Here is a 19953-nt window from a genome sequence, read left to right as displayed (position 1 = left end):
GATGATGACATGATCTAATTAAAGGTATAAACTTTAAAGTCAAAATATTAGCTTTTTATAAATATTACTAAGTGGTCACAGTTGTATATTGAACATTGCCAAATGTATTAAATCAATATAATGTACTCCGTAAGTAATATGGGATCATAGAGCCATTAGAGGGAGTATATCTCAATGCAAATAATATCTCAGAGCACAAACATTAATTTATAAAATGTTATTTTGCTGTCCCAATATGAAGTTTACTTTCTCTTACAGCAAGTACTTCTTTCATTTGCTCATATAAACTTAGAGTTGTTTTGGAGTGAGTATGTTTCAAGTATTACATTATTTTAGATTTCTATAAAAAAACTTCCTATTTTACTCTGTGTGTGTTTTTTTCTTTGGAAGAAACCATAGTCTAGCATTATTATGTGAAACTGTCATAGAAAAAAAGATATGTACATATATATATATATATATATATATATATATATATATATATATATATAATAAAAATAATAAAAAATAAAATAAAATAAAATAAAATAAATAAAAAAAAGAAGAAGATAAAACATTGTATTGAGTAAAAATAACATACTTGTATATGAAAGATTAAATCATGAGATTAGCAATACTTTATTTCAACTGTAAAAGACTGATATACAATTTATCTCAGAGCTTGCCGCAGGCAGCCACTACTCCGCTTCAAACGCACATACAATGAAATTTGGAAAACAAATAACGTAACAGAATATATTACACCATAATTTTGACAGACAACAAAACAGAGAAGTATAGAGGATCTTAGTATGAATTTATCCTTCTACAGTTCTGCCTGATCTCTCCTTTTGGGCCTAGTAATGGGGTGATGTTACCCATATTTATCATGGACTTGGCAAAATGGTCAAAGAAAAGCTCCATGTTCTCGGCATATTGTTTCACTAGTTGCATTGATTCTTGATTCTTGGTTAACAAAACTTGGTCCGAGTTCAACAGCCCCTTGTTAGCCAATATGTTCTTGTAGTAGCTGTTATCGAACTTGAAGGGGGTTACATAATCTAAGAAGAACAGGTTTTGGTCACCACCAGAACGCGGGCATTGGTTTCGCAATTTAGAAGCATATGCTGGGTCAAGTGTGAAGTCAGGTTGCCCATTTCCATTCTGGTTGTAGAGCCTTTGCCTGAAGCTGACGCATCTTGCAAAACCTATTGTGTGAGCACCTGCACAAACACTTCTTCTTGTCATTCTCAACCCAAAAAACAAAAACACCGCCATTGATGAATCGCAGGGCACTCTGATTCTATTCAATTTAATCTTTATCCAGTTTAAACATGTAGCTAGAGAGAATACACCTTATAATGAAAAACAATGAAAAAATCCTAGCCATTTTTGTGTAAATGTACGTCATCAACCCAGTAAATCTTTTCAATTTTGTTAAAATAAAATGGTGGGCCATAGAGCAGAAATCAGTCAATAGAAATGAACAGGTAGTTGCTAGTACTAGGTTTTCTTCTTGTCAGAGAGAAGGGAATGCCTGACCAAGATAATATTTTTTTTTATTTAATTTTATATTGGTAAGAAGAACAATCCTGCATACTAGATGGAATAGCAAGGTCAATATATATAAAACAAAAAATGGTGATTGAAACAGACCTGAGAGAGCAACAAGGTCAACAAGGTTAAGGCCTTGGCGTTTAAACTTGGTAAGAATGGTGTTAAATGTGTTGTTAGGAGCAGGAATGTCGTTGTTAGATCCCTGTATACTTGCTCCTCTGGAATCCCTTCTTCCTAGGGGAACTTCCCAGCTCGGTCCGCCAGCCTGCAGTGTTATTACATACGTTAGTAATTTTAGTACAATTTTGTCTAGTCTTCTGCCTTCTATGATTCATCATGTATAACTGCATTCTACTTTAGTATTATGTAAATTGATGCTTACAATGACAGTTGAATCCCTAGCAACTATTGTAAGGATATCAGCACAAGAGACTGTATGGGGACATGCTTTCTCTACTGCAGCCTTGATCTCGTCAATGACCTCAAATCCTCGAACAGAGTTCTTATTAGGCTTTGATCCCTTCTCCGAGACTATGCCTTCACCGTCGTCTAGCAGCAATGAGGCATCACATCCCTGCAAAATTATACAAAAAAAAATAAGATAACTTATTATTAGTATAGGTTTGGATTAAAAACTGATATAAAGTTCAATGAGATAAATAATAAGTTATATACTTCGTATTTTTAGCAAATACATACCTTAACGAAGCAATCGTGGAAATGAAGCCTAAGCAAGGAAGCAGCCATTCTGCGATCCCTGGCAACCGCCTGAGCAACAATGGACTTGACTATCTGTTGCAGTTGAGGGCATGAGTGATCATAGAACTGAGGGCAGAGATACCCCATTTGTGGTTCAAAAGAGAAGCATGAAGGGGCAAATGCTAGGAGAACAACAAAAACAAAGTAACCCATGGACTTGACCATGTTTGTTTTAGTGTTTAGAGGTACACCAGTGTTTTCAGCACTAATAATAAGCTGGATTACTGTTATTGCTTAACTGTTGTGGACTTGTGGTATGATAAGATAGGTTTGTTAAGTATTTATAGAAGAAAACTATTGTGAAGTCAAAGAAAAAGATGGAGGATAACAGAAGAGGTGGAGTTGGTCAACAAGATAGAATTCCTACTAAGGTTCTAACTGCTCAAATTATTGGCCCTCCAACTCCCTAAGATGTAAGTGTCAAGCAATAAGTTACTATTGTACCAAGTCATTGCTAGCCCAAAAGATAACAGAAAAAAAGCAATTTTTTTGACTTTGTGCTATTGTGATGGTTTTATCTACTCCTTATTGTTGTACATAATCCCTGCAGCTTGTTTACCAAAGGTTTTCTGATGAATTTTTTATACTTCCTCCGTTAATGGTTAATTGCAACAAAGGAATATTTTATATCTCACAAATAATACCCCTTTGTTGCAATTAACCATTAACGGAGGAAGTAACACAATTTTGTTTATTCTAATTGTACGTCGGTTAACATTCGCATACTGTGTATTTCCAACAATCATAAAATAAACGATAATTAGTTAACAGCTTCTTAGAGCATCTTCAAATGAGTTCAAATAGGGGATCAAGAGTATAAGAAATGAAAATAAGGTTAAATGAAGGCTTCCAATGGATGAGTTACTAAAATGTCTACAAATGAAAACAGTTGTCAGATTATACTCTCTTAAAACTTCATATCACAGTTTGAAGTATAAGTCTTTAAACAAAATAGAATTATAAGTCTCACCATTGTCCTTAGAAGTGGAAAAAATAGTTATGAAAGGTTTTCACATCTATAGTGACCTTAACTTATCTAAGCTTATCAATTTAAAACTTATTTTATCTAAACTTTCTGTTTTTAATTTAACTTGTATAAACTTAATTCTCCCAAATAAGTGAGAATAGGGCATGACCAAAAAAATGGCATTTTTCTCAAAAAAATTATGAAAATATAAAATGGTGTCTATCTTCTTAGTAAAATATGGTAGGTTAGGAGTTGCATCAATATTGATTATTTGGGTTTGCCTTGCTAGACTGGTTAATGCACAAGTAATTTTAGGGTCCTAAAAGTTATTTTAAGCATAAAAAAACCACCTATTGTTGGTTTAGTTAATTGTTACAGTCAATGTTGAAAAGATAAAAATGAGAACTGGAAATAAAATCTTCTTTGGAATTACATCATTCAACATGGAATAGTTCTTCATAGTATGATGTATACGCGATGTAGATTTTAGACAAATAGACATGAAGATTGTACAAAGTTTAACAACAAATTGCTGAATTGACCTGGTGAACTAATAAAAAATAGTGAGAACAACATTATGATGGGAATGTACATGTGAAATACTCCCTCTATTTCATTATAATTGAAACAAATTTTTTTTTTCATCCATTTCTTAATAATTGTATTTTTGTTTTTTTTTTTTTTTCATTATAAAGACCCACTAATATTTTAAAATTGCTCTATTAGCAACTCCACTTACACTACTTATTTTTTTAATTACTCATTATTATTTCCTCTCATACTAACAATTACTATTATTATTAGTTCTAAGGTGTTATGCTGTGAAAAAGTTTATATTTCTTTGAATTGTTTGCAATTGTCGTTTGACTATATTTTATTAATAAAATTATTTTTTTCCATGAAAAAAAAAACAATTACAATAGTATACAAAGTATGAATATATCCTAATTAACTATACTTTATTCCGTATATTATTAAATTTCTTCTTTGGTCCCCAATTCCACACCCTATCATTTTGTGAAACGCTAAACATCGCCCGCAATTTACCATATAAAGCCCACAAATATGATATGGTTTGACCATTATGCCCTTTTTCTAAAATTGAAATAATCTCGGTGTAAAAAATGTGGAGCCGTACTGGCTCGCCGGGGGAGACCGGAGGGCAGGCCGGAGATGCGGGGGACGCCGGAGGTACGTCGTCGTCGACGGAAAACGAGGTAAGTCACCGTTAAAATTCACGGTTTACCGTCGGAGTGGCTCCGGCGCCTAGGGTGGACGCCCAAACCGTAGCCTGGACGTCCAAGCCAGACGCCAGACGCCAGAACACCCAGAGTGGCGTCCAGCCCAGACGCCCAGACCACCAGACTGGCGTCCTGGGCAGACGCCACTCCACTGGGTGAGGCGGCCCTGCCAGGCGCCAGTCCAGTGGCTGTGGCAGCCCTGGCAGACGCCACCCATATAAATTAATTTTTTTTTTCTTTTTTGATTTTGTTGTTGTTTTTTATTTAATTTTTTTCAAAAAAAAAATCGAAAATGATTTTTTAAAAAAATTCAAAATGGGTTTTTTTTAAATTAAATTTGAAAATTCGAAATAGGTTTTTTTAAAATTAAATTTGAAAATTCGAAATGGTATATTTTTAAATTTAGTTTGAAAATTCGAATTGGGTTTTTATAAAAATTAAGTTTGATTATATATAATTATGCTTTTTTTGTGTTAATTCTGTGTAAATATAGAAATTAAATGTATTATCCGTTAAATGTATTTATTGTAATATATAATTGATGCAGGAATATGGTGGAGACGGAAATGATTACAGTGGGATATTTGGACATGATGGTCCATTCGAAGAAGCTCAACAGGCGATTGATTGGGCAAAACAGGTTGCAATTGCGTACAAGGAAAGGATACCTGCGATCATCATGTCGTACTTGGAAGGGTGGAATGATGTAATCGGAGATGGTAACTGCGGATTCCGGGTCGTGGCTGATGTTTTTCAAATGGGCGAAGACAACTACGGTTTGGTGCGTGAGTTGATGTACAGCGAAATTGCCTCTAACCGAAATGTTTATCGTCATGTGTACCAGGATGACTTGGATGGCGCTCTGCGGCGTATCCGGTGGGGAGGTGGACCTTGCGGCGAAAATCATTATTTTGACGCGCCCCTAGATCTGTTTGCCGTTGCAAACATTTACAAATGCGCAGTCATGCATTTCGGCCTGGGAGTGCATAGTCAAGCTTATTATCCTTGTACCACGGTTCTCCCTTGGCGGTCGCGTGAGACTGTCACCACACCGGTCAGAGAGCTAGCTATTGCGTTTCTTGGGTCGTCATACAAACATTTCATCCGACTAGACATGTCAACCGATTTTCCAGTGCCACCGATTATACCTCGGTGGTACAACATTCGCACAGCGAGCGTAGAGGGTTGGGATGCGCTATATAGTGACCGGATCCACGAATGGAACACCCTAGCTGCATTTTAGTTTTTCATGTTTACATTCTTTATTTATAATCTTATTTGTACGTTGCTCTTTTAATGAGAACATTAATATTTTATATTGTATTGCTTACTGCATTCTATATGTTGCATGGGTAAGTTGCGCGGATCCACGAACGGTTATATCAAAATTTAAAAACAGCACTGATAATATGTTTAAGTTGGAAGCTAAAAGAACAATCTAAAATGTTACAATTTTACAACATAATGTTCAACATAATGCTCTATAAATAAAATACAATAACCATCAGTAATCCCTCCTCGACGACGACTCCCACTGCGCAAGGGTGTGTTCCAGACTATCAACAACAGCTCTCCCTGTTGCACTCATGCTGTCCTTCTCAAGAGAGAGTTTCTGTACGTCCTGCATTACCTTTCCCATCCACTGCATACAACAAAAAACAGAAGATGAAATACAATACAACATATAAAACTTAAATAAAAGACAACGATAAATATAATAAAAGACATACCGCTTCCGTGGCAGTAGGCGGTGGCACATAATCATCATCGCTGTGGTCGAGATCTGCGATCAACCTCGGGTGCGAATACCGGTTGAACCATTCCATGTAGTAATGGTCACACATGGGAGTAACCCCAGAGGGCGGCCGCTGCAACTCCGCAGTCCATAAGCGGGCCACCATCGGAAACTGGTCCCACGTCCCGGTCATGATATCCGGCCATTGCACGACGTAGTCCCTCGACGATGCAGGTCGGACCGCCTTCATCGGGCATGCCGGGGGAGGAGGGACAACTTGGACAAATCCAAGCTTGCGAAGACAACGCTGGGGCATGTACGCCTCGACGATCTCACGATACTGAATGAGTCCCGTGTACAGGGTCCTGGGTACCCTAACACTAGGGTTCGGGCCGAAAGGCATCCAGTTCACCTGTACAATAACAACATATAAAATTTAATAACATGAATATAATATGTGCAAATAATAAAATGTAAACTCTATAAATAAACGTTACCTCTAAGGGGGACAGCCTGTCCAGCAATAACCGTATCGATCGGAGGCGGTCAACGGACTTCTTCTCCGAGCGCGGACTCCACGCACAAGCACGCGGCATCCCCTCATCAATAAGAACTGGGTCACGATGTGGTCGCAATGCAGGAAAGTACTCGTATATCCAGGTCTGCAATAGAGTCAGACACCCAGTGATACCTGCCGCGTCAGCCCGACTTGCAAATCCTAGTTGGCGATACAAATACGCCAACGTAGCCGATCCCCAGGAAAACTGGCCTACACTGTCGGGGTCACACGCCTCTACTATGTCGCGTGGCCTGAGCTTGTTTCCGCCGCTCTTATCCAGAAACAAGGTACATCCGAGGAGTAGAAAAACATAAGCACTCAGCTGTGCGTCGGGCGTCCTACGTGCACTGGGGTACAAACACCGCTGCAACACGGATGCGATCTTCACACCTCCGTGTTCCCAAACACCTAGCGCCTCAGTGTACAGTGCAGCCCTGTCCACCGTCAACAACTCCGCCAGCGAATCAGCCTGATCCGCATCAGCCACAGCACAAAGTCGTTTACCCTCAACACGAATCCCCAGAATGGCCTCGACGTCATGTAACATGATCGTCATCTCACCGAACGGAAGGTGGAAAGAGTTTGTATCCGGCTGCCATCGCTCAATGAAAGCCGTGATCAGCGTACTGTCAATCTTATCGTGCATGGTGGCAGGAACGTGATTCACTCCAGTGCCCTCTAGTCGCTCGAACATCTCGCTCTCCGCCGGCCAGGCCTCAGCCCATGTACGCAAAAAGCTACAAGTCTTTTCCCAGGTATGACATTTCAACAACCCCGTAACTGAAGGCCTCTCCTGGTCCTCCCAAATACGGGCAGCTATGTGTCCTAGAAAGCTAGGAATCACACTCCCGTCAACAGGCCCACCGGGCACCTCACTCCTAACAGCCCAAGAATCATTACCGGCCCTCGACCGTTTCCTGCTTGCCCCAGATACAGTGGACGCAGATGATGTGCCAGATCTACTAACAAACCTACCACCCCTACCCTTACGCACCTCCACCATATGCGTCTCGTACATGTCATCAACCCTCTGACTGAATGGACCGTAATCATCATACGGTCCACTACCATCGTCCACATCCTCATCCTCATCTGCGCCCTCCTCCTGCTCCTCCTCCTGGTCACCCTCCTCAGCATCATCATCGTCAACGTCATCCTCATCCCGACGATGGATCCGTTCTCTACGAGCTGAGGCCAAAATACCACGGGATCTGACATGTCTATGCCCCGACCTCTCCACTGAATAACTTCTACTAAGAAGCTCTATATTCTTCCCCGCACCATGACGACCCAGTGAATTCTACACAAAATTTTAAAATATATAAACATACAAAAATTTATACGATAAATAATCATCATCGCAAATCAAATAAACTAAAAACATACAAATAATTGTAAACAAAATATAAACGTAGAAAAAATACAACGAAATTGAAAAAATTTATAAAAATAAACAACAAAATATAAAAACAATTCAAAAATATATTACACAAAAAAAAAAAAAAAATTAAAAACAATTTTTTAAAAAAATATAAAAAAAGGGGGGGGGGCGCCCTGGCTGGACGCCCAGCCAGCGGTGGTGGCGCCAGCTGCAGACGCCGCCACCAGTTGGCTGGCGCCTGGGCTGGACGCCACACCACGGCTGCGGCGCCTTGAATAAACGCCACGACCGTGGCTGTGGCGTCCAGCCCAGGCGCCAGCCAACTGGTGGCAGTGTCTTCATCTGGCGCCACCACCGCTGGCTGGGCGTCCAGCCAGGGCGCCCCACCGCCGTCACGGCGGTTTTTCCCTTTTTTTTTTTAACAAAATGTACCTTTCCTCCTTGGGACATCCTTCCCTCCGCCGCCGCCGCCAATTCCTTGCCTTGCCGCCTCGACATTGTCGTTATTTGAAATTTTTTTTTTAGAGAGGTTGAAAGAAGATGAGCAATGAGAGTGTGAGTGTTTTTTTTTAAGGTTAAGGGCAATTTTGGCAAACCAAGTGAATTTTGTGGGCTTTATGTAGTAATTTGTGGGCGATGTTTAACAAATCCCATCATTTTCCTGAAATTTTGTATCCTGACTACCATGTACCATTGCAATTTATTAAACGGACGGAGTAAAAGTAAATATCTAAGGCCCATAATCTATTACTCCATCAATAACCAACAATTAAGATAGGTAAAAGCAGGTATGGTAAATGTCTCCATAATAATTAACTTTATCTTTATAAAGCAAAGTGATGCAAGGCAATGGTGAAGTTTGAAGGGAGTAGTTAGTTACTTAGATTTAATGCCAAAAGCCAATTCATTAGTAGGAGACTTGTAGACTGAGCTGGCCACCGGCCACCGCCCCGTGTGGTGTACATTCAACGGTGTTAACACCTCTAGACCCCATTTCCCCTTACAAAGAAAATATTTAAAACAAAAAAAAAATAAAAAATTATCACAAGCAAAAGAATTGGTCAAACTCATTTATCGTTCGAAATTTTAAGCGTTTCTTGTAGCATGATTGATGCTATATTTAATTGTGTTAACTACTCGTGTTGCTGTACAATTGAAATGAAAGGAATAGATAGTCTGCTGATTAATTGGACATAAAGTGAAACATGATATGAAATGATTTGAACTGCTTTATTATATGCAACAAGTACATGATCATTTACGTGTCTAAAAATCACGACAAATTATACTATGCTCATAACTTAATAAATAATACGATATCATGATCAAAGTTTGTATGTTTTGACCGGTAAGATAAACTATGCCTATTATTTTAGAGCAATTTAGTATGTACCTTAAAAAGTTTACAACAATGATGCTTCGCGATAGGAAAAAAAAAATTATTTGCATGTGATAAACAGATGATGATTGAACATTTTTCAACGCTTGATCGATTGAAAAGGTTTGTCGATATATAATTTCACAATTAATAATTACAGACGGAAAGTAGATGGAATATTAGGTTAATCTTTTTTTTTTTCCCAATAATTGATTAAAGGGCAAAACACAATCAAGGTCAGCAGACTGCAGACCTGCTCCTAGATAACATTCAGCAGCTCATAGATAAGGTCTAATAAAATGAGGCACCTTTGTTTATCAACGAATGCCAAATTATATGCATCAATGATCAATGAAGAAGGTATATAAACAAACAAATAAAACAAGAGCAGATAGCAGAATTACAAGTAAAATAAGGCTTCACATCTATAGTCACCAGTGTTAACTTCCATCTTGAAACTCATTCATATTGTCTGATAACCTAGGGCTTAAATTTTTGGATGCGAGAACTTCATCCGAAAATAGGACATTATAAGCAAATCTTCAGGATACATCAATAAATTCTAGATTATTTGCCAGTCTCCCTTTCGGTTTGAATCCTATCTTTACCATGTCTTAAGCTTTGTTTTTCATCTTAATCAAAAACAAGTCTTCGAAAAGAACTTGAAGGGAAGAGAGAAAAGTACATCACCAAAAAAATATAAACAAATCAAGTAATTTCATGTGGTTTGTTCCTATAACTATATGAAGAAGTTGTTAGAAGTCAGTAGCCCAGTGATAAACACTACATGTGACTAAATAGATGCTGTTTACTGTAATTCACTCTATGAACCAAGGATCGTAAAACATAGCACCCTTAACCATAAAGTAAGCTAAACAGATCAAAGAAAACTTTTGCCAACGCAGTAGAAAGTCAATTTTCAGCATTTAAGCAGCAGTTGCATGCAGTAATCGTCGTTATCAATGGCTCGTGACTGAAATTCAAATGTGCTAAGCTGACACTGAAACCTGCAAGGTAATTGTCCTTTAAAATTCTTTTTCTTTTCCTTTTTTTAAACCCAAAGGAGTTTTTTCTGGGGGGGGGGGGGGTGGGGGGTGGGGGGTGAGAGAAGAAGGTTGTCTGTGTAGCTCGTACCTCAACAAAACAGATCCTTGTCGTCATGTTTGCTTTGGACTCGAGAGTATGTACATTTAAATGGAACCATATCTGACCTCAGTCCTTCCAGTTCCTTGAGCAGCAGGGATGAAGGGATTGTTACTCTCTTCTGCTCTTTGGTAACCCTGACCTCCTCCAGACACCTATCATCACAAATAAACAAATAGAAATCACATTGACAAAAATATGTCTCAGTCAACGTCTATAATAGAAAAATAGAAATCAATATTATTATGTACTGTATATGCAAAGCAGACATAACTCTGGCATAAGGATCATTGGCATGTCCAATTTTGCAATCAAATAGCCATTTTGAATTAATTTCTCATCATGCTACAATAAGATAGACAACAGTGCGGCACTAAACACCTTAAACCAAGCAAATTTCATAAAACTTGAAAGACAAAGCCAACTCTGATCCTAGGACATACACCTATACTTGACACTGCAACAGGTGACCACACTGCTCACGGTACCCACCTAAATTCAGGAAGTAATGGTGGGCCAGCATCCATAACATCTTAGTCCCACCCATCCTCTGTCTACTATAATTAAAGAAAGAAATAGGTAGTATGGATGCTCAGAACTTACAGTTTGTAAGAATGCAGATAAATAGGTCATCCCTGGTAATGCATCAAGCCCATGCTGCAAGAATTATTCATAATTAGGATGGTGCAGACTTAACGCAATATGAGAGGTTGAATACTCAAAGTTCGGCTTACAGGACACACCACACAAGATCATACCTGGTTTTGTGCCCGTAATTTATAAATAAATCCACCACAGCAGAACAGGGTAAGTGAAACAAAGAATCTGCTCAAGAAAGCCCAGAAGGAACAAATGTCAAATAGAGAGGAAAACGTGGAAAAACCAAAAAGGAGGTATAAATTTATGCATGTGACAGGATAGAAACCTCAAAATCTTGCACAATATTTTCTAAATCCTTGGATAATATGTCCTGGAATTTTAATTAGCTCAGGCCGCATAATTTTCAACGGATAGGAGAAAAACACTTTTGCACATGACGTAATGCTTGTACATTATAATATCATGCTAACATGATTAAACATTGCACAGAGCTGATAATGCATATGCTATGTGATTTCTGATATATCTTCTATTAAGATGAGGAAGGGATGCTGACCTAGCAGTCAATCATAACACAAATTTGCTAAGTACTTACAGTATCTTAACTTCTTAAGACAATAACCATCAAAATGAAAAAGCTTGCTAAAATAGAAACATAAATTGCATATTTGCATACATGCATGATAAGATTCCAAATATAGCCCATCCTTTCGTTGTCGCTTTCCCATCATCTTGTTTGTGATCTGCGAAATTTCAAATTTGAACTAAGTTTTTCATGTCAAAGGAACTATAGATTGTTCCTTCAATTTTAGTAACACAATTGAACAGATAATCTTACCGCACATTTTTGTAAGTGTGAACTTGACTGGATCATAATTCTCCACAGGAATAGTGATTTCCACTTCGTAAGGAGTAGTGTGTACCTTTTTACCTGTAGTAATTTAAAAATTAAGACACTACTTTCCCTCAAATCCTCAATACATACAATGTATAAACTGCAGCCATACATGTCCAATCTACAGTCAAAACAGTTGGTGACAAAGTTGTTGGGGGAGTTCCAGAAGCACCAGAGCCAGATAGATGAACTTCTAGGCCATTCTGCGGGAGTACCTGATGATATGAGAGAATACACTACATCAGCAATCAATATTCTTGAATTTGTTTCTTTGACCATTGGGGAAGCTCTTGTTGATTGGTAGCAGTGTCGCACAAGTATCAGCATAACAAGGGGGACAAAATCACCTTCACAGTTGGTTTTTGCACCAAATTTGAGAGGGATGCAACTGCAGTCATATGAAGGGTAACACGAGTCTGTTCAGTACTAAAGCTGCAAGACAGACAAATCCACAGTATCAGTCTCGTGCAGTAGTGGAAAGAGAGCCTCAGGCAACCCAAAATCATTAATCTGGGAAGAGCCTAAAGCATTACAACTAAAATATGCATCATATTTCTCATCAGAGATCTTACTGAAATTCATTGTGAGACTTCTCAAAACCAGGTTGGGTCATGCCATTGTAGACCTGACATTCCAGAGTATTCATCAATCAGATCAGTAAATCAGTTATGGGAAAGGGTATTTGAATTTGCAAAAATATAACAAGTTTCTTACAATTTCCCATGACCGTGGATGAAACCCAATAGTGAATCCTTCAAAAACCCGTGGACCACGTTTCTCACAAGGAATAGCAAGTTCCACAATAACTCTTGCAAATTGCAACCAATAAACATATAATCAGAAAAGTTCATCTCTCCAGCAAAAGTCAGAATAGAATTAGCAAGCTATCACAATAACATAAACCACAATCAGGTGTCTCAACCATCAATTTTATTCCTCTATGACTCTAGAAATGGTAACCAATTTCTAGCATTAGGTATGAAAGCGCATTAAGCATAGATTGGATTTTAAGATATGGTACCAACAATGAAAGAAATGCAGAGTAAAGTAGTTGAATAACTTCTTGAGTTGACGAGAATATGATTGGTGGACAACCAGAAAACAAATAAAGAAATTTATTATACTTACTGCAAGAATTTGACAATTTATTAAGAATGTCAGAACAAACTGATAAAAGGAATAAAAATTGAGAATATATCAGAGAAAATCAATATAGTATCCACTATCCAGTCCCCCCCCCCCCCCATCTTCCAATTAATTTTCAATTGATTAACATGAATGTGAGATACAATACAGCTGATGTATTTTCAAATTATCAGCAGTTCAGCACTCCAAGTCTTCAAGATGAAAGCTTAAATGGAAGACAAAACAGAGAAAAAAAAAAAGAAGAAGCAATATGATATACGTAGACAACTACACACTGTCTCAGCATGTAGATTATACAAGTATTGAAGAATTGTATATTTGTACTTAATTCCTATAGTTTGTTTACACTATCGTTTTTTGAGAAAGTTATAATTTTTATTCAGCAATTGTCATTCAAATTTAACTAAGTTCTAAGAAACAGAATTGCGGACGACAATTTGAATCAACCTTGCCTTTAGTTTGTAATTGACCGGACTATCAATCACTCCTTTAGTCCTTACACATTTGTAACATTTTCCTTGGAATTTTACTAAGTATATCATATCACAAGGAATTATATTGTTGTTTGTAATCACATATGGCCATAAATCACATATACTACCTCCGCTTCGGGTTACTCGCAACAAAGGACAACTTTGCGGAGGCCGAGGAAAAAGATCTTAAGTGTAGTTATTGAAAAATAAGGGCATTTACTTAACTATTAATCCAACCCCAAAAAAAAAAGAAAAAAACAAATTTAACAATAATTAAAATAATTAACCCACCACCAATGCTGCCACCACCCGCCACCAGCACTGCCACCACCCCCCCACCACCACCAAGTCACCAACAGCACCGAAACCACTCACGACCACCACCACCACCGACACCACTAACACCACCACCACCAACCCAGTAAACCCACGACCACTACCACCGAAACAACTAACACCAGCCACCACCACCGAAACCACTAACACCACCGCCACCACCAACCCAGCGAACCCATGAAAACCACAACCACGACCACCACCACTAACCCACGAAAACCACGACCACCAACATTACCACCAATCCCACGAAAACCCACAAATCTGGAAATTAAAACCCACAAACCACAAAAACCCTTGAACCCACCACCAACACCAACCCAGAGAAACCACTCACGACCACCACCAACCCACAAAACCACATACCCTTGAACCCACAAAACCACGAACCCTTGAACCCACCAACCCATTGAAACCATTCACGACCACCACAAGCAGCCAACGAAACCACCGATCTCGCGAAACCACCAAGCCATCGCACCCACGCACTAACCCAAGGAACCCACGAAACCCTCTGGAAAAACCTTGAAAATTGAGTTGGAGGAGGAGAGAAAAATAATGGGAATGAGGAAGAAGATGAAGGAAGAGAGTGAAAAATAATGGGGATGAGGAAGAAGATGAAGGTGGTTAAAGGAAGAAAATCTTACTTTAGATGGAAGAGGATTGATTTTAGTGGAGATAGTTAAGTTAATTAATGTTATTTTAAGTTAATAAGATAAAATCAGTTTTTTTAAATAGGGTGTTTAAAACAAAAGTAAGGGTAATTTTGTAAAATTATACAAAAAATCTTACTAAAAAAGGAAAGAAAATAAGTTGTTGCGAGTAATGTGAAGTGACCGTTTTAGGAAACTGTTGCGAGTAATCTGAAGCGGAGGTAGTATATATTACCCCATGATGGCCTGGTTTCCTTGAAAGGAGGCATATACATAACAGTAGTAAAATTGACTAATTATAAGCAAAGTGGATGGATTTAACCACTTAAATGGCCTCCAAAGGTGTCCTTGGGAAGCACTCCAACGTGTTTCCTTTTCACTGTCAAAAATTGAAGGCTATAATTCACGCTTTTGGACCAATTTTGGAGGTTTTGGGACCCGACGTTGAAAATTTTCGAGAAGGTAGGGGATACTTATTGAGGTCATATAATGTCGTAAACACTTAAAGTGATATTTTTAAGACAAAAAGGATGTTCTGACCACCCAAATGGCCTTCTAGGGTGTTGTGGAGTTCAGAGGAAACACCCTAACTTGTTTCTATCCAGGTTCGGAAGAGTGCAAAAAAAATCCAAAAGTGAAGGCTATAATTCACGTTTTTGGACCAATTTCACGGGTTTTCGGGAAACACCCTAAATTGTAATTCAAATTTAACTAAGCTCTAAAAAACATAATTACAAAAGACAATTTGAATCAACCTTGCCCTTAGTTTGTAATTGACTGGACTCTCAATCACTCCTTAGTCCTTACACATTTGTAACATTTTCCTTAGAATTATACAAGTATATCATATCTCAAGGAAATTAAATTGTTGTTCGTAATCATATATGGCAATTAATCACATATATATTACCCCATGAAGGCCTTGATTCCTTTTAAGGAGGCATATACATATTAGTAGTTAAATTGACCGTTAATAAGCAAAGTGGATGGATTTAACCACCTAAATGGCCTCCAGAGTTGTCATAGGGACCTTGCGAAGCACTCCAACTAGTTTCCCTTTCAGGTCCAAAAAAGTCAAAATCTGTCAAAAATTAAAGGCTATAATCCACGCTTTTGGACCAATTTTGGAGGTTTTGGAACTCGATGTTGAAAATTGTAGAGAAGGTAGGGGATACATATTGAGGTCATATAATGTCTCGTAAAAACATAAATGACCACTAATCAGCCACACAAAGGCCCTTATGGTGACCTTGAGTTAATTAAAAGAAATTTGTACGTAAACACTTAAAGTGATATTTTATGGCAAAAAGGATATTCTAACTACCCAAATGGCCTTCTATGGTGTTGTGGAGTTCATAGGAAACACCCTAACTTGTTTCTATCAAGGTTCGGAAAAGTGCAAGAAAAATCCAAAAGTCAAAGCTATAACTCACGTTTTTTTTTTTACCAATTTCACTGGTTTTTTAGGAAACACCCTAACCTGTCATACAAATTTAACTAACTTTTAAGAATCAGATCTGCACATGACAATTTGAATCAACCTTGCCCTTAGTTTGTAATTGACCGGACGATCAATCACTCCTTAGTCCTGACACATTTGTAACATTTTCCTTAGAACTATACAAGTATATCATACCACAAGGAAATTTAATTGTTGTTTGTAATCAAATATGGCCATTAATAACATATATATATATTACCCCGTGATGGCCTTGTTTCCTTCAAAGGAGGCATATACATTATAGTAGTTGAATTGACCGTTTATAAGCAAAGTAGATGGATTTAACCACCTAAATGGCCTCCAGAGGTGTAATAGGGACCTTGGGAAGCACTCCAACTAGTTTCCCTTTCAGGTCCGAAAAAGTCAAAAATTGTCAAAAATTAAAGGCTATAATCCACGCTTTTGGACCAATTTTGGAGGTTTTGGGACCCGATGTTGAAAATTTTCGAGAAGGTAGGGATACATATTGAGGTCATTTAATGTCTTTTCGGAATTATAAATGACCACTAATCAGTCACACAAAGACCCTTATGGAGACCTTGATTTAATTAAAGAATATGTGTACGTAAACACTTAAAGTGATATTTTTAAGGCAAAAAGGATGTTCTAACCACCCAATTGGCCTTCTAGGGTGTTATGGAGTTCGTAGGAAACACCCTAGCTTGTTTCTATCCAGGTTCTGAAAAGTGAAAAAAAATCCAAAAGTGAAGGCTATAACTCACATTTTTTTTTAACCAATTTCACGGGTTTTCTAGGAAACACCCTAACTTGTCATTCAAATTTAACTAAGTTTTAAGAATAAGATTTGCAGATGACAATTTGAATCAACCTTGCCCTTAGTTTGTAATTGACCAGATGATCAATCGCTCCTTAGTCCTTACACATTTGTAACATTTTCCTTAGAATTATACAAGTATATCATACCACAAGGAAATTTAATTGTTGTTTGTAATCAAATATGGCCATTAATCACATATATATATTACCCCGTGATGGCCTTGTTTCCTTCAAAGGAGGCATATACATTACAGTAGTTCAATTGACTGTTTATAAGCAAAGTGGATGGATTTAACCACCTAAATGGCCTTCAGAGTTGTCATAGGGTCCTTGAAAAGCACTCAACCTTGTTTCCCTTTCACGTCCGAAAAAGTAAAAAATTGTAAAAAATGAAAGGCTATATAATCCACGCTTTTAGACCAAATTTAGAGGATTTTGGACCCGATTTTGAAAATTGTCGAGAAGGTAGGGGATACATATTGAGGTCATATAATGTCTTTCGGAATTATAAATGACCACTAATCAGTCACACAAAGGCCCTTATAGTGCCCTTGGGTTAATTAAAGAAGATTTATACGTAAACACTTAAAGTGATATTTTTAAGGCAAAAAGGATGTTCTAACCACCCAAATGGCCTTCTAGGGTGTTGTGGAGTTCGTAGGAAACACCCTAGCTTGTTTCTATCCAGGTTTGGAAAAGTGAAAAAAAATCCAAAAGTGAAGACTATAACTTACTTTTTTTTTTTTCCTGACCAATTTCCAGGTTTTTCAGGAAACACTCTAACTTGTAATTCAAATTTAACTAAGTTTTAAGAATAAGATCTCCAGATGACAATTTGAATCAACCTAACCCTTAGTTCGTAATTGACCGGACGATCAATCACTCCTTAGTCCTTACACATTTGTAACATTTTCCTTAGAATTATACAAGTATATCATACCACAAGGATATTTAATTGTTGTATGTAATCAAATATGGCCATTAATCACATATATATATTACCCCGTGATGGCCTTGTTTCCTTAAAATGAGGCATATACAATACAGTAATTAAATTGACCATTTATAAACAAAGTGGATCGATTTAACCACCTAAATGGCCTTCAGAAGTGTCATAGAGTCCTTTAAAAGCACTCCAACTTGTTTCCCTTTCAGGTCCGAAAAAGTCAAAAAATGTCAAAAATGAAAGGCTATAATCTACGCTTTTGGACCAATTTTGAAGGTTTTTGGACCTGATGTTGAAAATTGTCGAGAAGATAGGGGATACATATTGAGGTCATATAATGTCTTTTGGAATACATATTAAGGTCATATAATGTCTTTTGAAATCATAAATGACCACTAATCAGCCACACAAAGGCCCTTATGGTGACCTTGAGTTAATTAAAAGAAATTTGTACGTAAACACTTAAAGTGATATTTTATGGCAAAAAGGATATTCTAACTACCCAAATGGCCTTCTATGGTGTTGTGGAGTTCATAGGAAACACCCTAACTTGTTTCTATCAAGGTTCGGAAAAGTGCAAAAAAAATCCAAAAGTGAAAGCTATAACTCACGCTTTTTTTTACCAATTTCACAGGTTTTTTAGGAAACACCCTAACTTGTCATTCAAATTTAACTAAGTTCTAAGAATCAGATCTGCAGATGACAATTTGAATCAACCTTGCCCTTAGTTTGTAATTCACCGGACGATCAATCACTCCTTAGTCCTTACACATTTGTAACATTTTCCTTAAAATTATACAAGTATATCATACCACAAGGAAATTTAATTGTTATTTGTAATCAAATATGGCCATTAATCACATATATATATTACCCCGTGATGGCCTTGTTTCCTTCAAAGGAGGCATGTGCATTACAGTAGTTAAATTGACTGTTTATAAGCAAAGTGGATGGATTTAACCACCTAAATGGCCTCCAAAAGTGTCATAGGGTCCTTGGGAAGCACTCCAACATGTTTCCCTTTTAGGTACAAAAAAGTCAAAAATTGTTAAAAATTAAAGGCTATATATCCACGCTATAGGACCAATATTAAAGGTTTTAGGATCCGATGTTGAAAATTTGTCGAGAAGTTAGGGGATACATATTACGGTCATATAATGTCTTTTGGAATCACAAATGACCACTAATCAGCCACACAAAGGCCCTTATGGTGACCTTGAATTAATTAAAGGAGATGTGTACGTAAACACTTAAAGTGATATTTTAAAGCAAAAAGGATGTTCTAACCACCCAAATGGCCTTCTAGGGTGTTGTGGAGTTCATAGGAAACACCCTAGCTTTTTTCTATCAATGTTCAGAAAGTGAAAAAAAAAATATATTTAATTGAAGGCTATAATTCACGTTTTTAGACCAATTTCAAAGTTTTTTCAGGAAACATTCTAAATTGTCATTCAAATTTAACTAAGTTCTAAGAAACAGAATTGCAGACGACAATTTGAATCAACCTTGCCCATAGTTTGTAATTGACCGGACTATCAATCACTCCTCGGTCCTTACACATTTGTTACATTTTGCTTAGAATTATACAAGTATATCAAACCATAGAAAATTAAATTGTTGTTTGTAATCATATATGGCCATTAATCACATATATATTACCCCGTAATGGCCTTGATTCCTTGAAAGAAGGCATATACATTGTAGTAGTCACATTGACCGTTTATAAGCAAAGTGGATGGATCTAACCACCTAAATAGCCTCTGAAGGTGTCATAGGGTCCTTCGGAAGCACTCCAACTTGTTTCCCTTTCAGATCCGAAAAAGTCATAAATTATCAAAATTTGAAGGCTATAATCCTCTCTTTTGGACCAATTTTGGAGGTTTAGGGACTCGATGTTAAAAATTGTCGAGAAGGTAGGGGATAAATA

General features: G+C 37.5%; 2 protein-coding genes across 5 annotated transcripts in view; both read right to left on the bottom strand.

Annotated features, from left to right (window-relative positions):
• Positions 1-561: 561 nt before the first annotated feature.
• LOC110682545 (peroxidase 72-like) lies at positions 562-2895 on the bottom strand. Its single transcript, XM_021858897.1, has 4 exons — positions 2236-2895; positions 1919-2110; positions 1636-1801; positions 562-1202 (listed from the first exon to the last, which is right to left on the bottom strand). The coding sequence occupies exons 1-4, from the start codon at positions 2458-2460 to the stop codon at positions 787-789; spliced, it is 999 nt and encodes a 332-aa protein (XP_021714589.1). The 5' UTR covers positions 2461-2895; the 3' UTR covers positions 562-786.
• The window catches only part of LOC110682541, a 34572-nt gene continuing 16854 nt past the window's right edge, over positions 2236-19953 (bottom strand). For 3 of the 4 annotated variants that reach the window (XM_021858893.1, XM_021858890.1, XM_021858892.1), the window contains 10 exons: positions 12909-13002; positions 12767-12819; positions 12542-12626; positions 12307-12409; positions 12138-12230; positions 11976-12042; positions 11458-11524; positions 11303-11356; positions 10691-10854; positions 2236-2328 (listed from right to left, as the gene is read on the bottom strand). In XM_021858893.1, the coding sequence (XP_021714585.1) occupies positions 10747-10854; positions 11303-11356; positions 11458-11524; positions 11976-12042; positions 12138-12230; positions 12307-12409; positions 12542-12626; positions 12767-12819; positions 12909-13002 (724 nt within the window). In that variant the 3' untranslated portion in view covers positions 2236-2328; positions 10691-10746. Of the gene's footprint in view, positions 2329-9848; positions 10564-10690; positions 10855-11302; positions 11357-11457; positions 11525-11975; positions 12043-12137; positions 12231-12306; positions 12410-12541; positions 12627-12766; positions 12820-12908; positions 13003-19953 lie in introns of those variants that run through there. The other variant, XM_021858891.1, reaches the window with a different exon arrangement.

The sequence above is a fragment of the Chenopodium quinoa genome, unplaced genomic scaffold, assembly GCF_001683475.1.
Source record: "Chenopodium quinoa cultivar QQ74 unplaced genomic scaffold, ASM168347v1, whole genome shotgun sequence".
NCBI lineage: Eukaryota > Viridiplantae > Streptophyta > Magnoliopsida > Caryophyllales > Amaranthaceae > Chenopodium > Chenopodium quinoa.
The sequence above is the reverse complement of the archived record's forward strand: the minus strand, read 5'-3'. Positions and strand labels throughout refer to the sequence as shown.

What these genes read in the sequence shown, in the direction of transcription:
- LOC110682545 (XM_021858897.1), bottom strand. Translation starts at nt 2,460, where the DNA reads ATGGTCAAGTCCATGGGTTACTTTGTTTTTGTTGTTCTCCTAGCATTT. An exon ending in CTAGGGATTCAACTGTCATT is followed by an intron (nt 1,802 to 1,918) that starts GTAAGCATCAAT and finishes ATAACACTGCAG; the next exon opens with GCTGGCGGACCGAGCTGGGA. An exon ending in TGACCTTGTTGCTCTCTCAG is followed by an intron (nt 1,203 to 1,635) that starts GTCTGTTTCAAT and finishes GTGTTTGTGCAG; the next exon opens with GTGCTCACACAATAGGTTTT.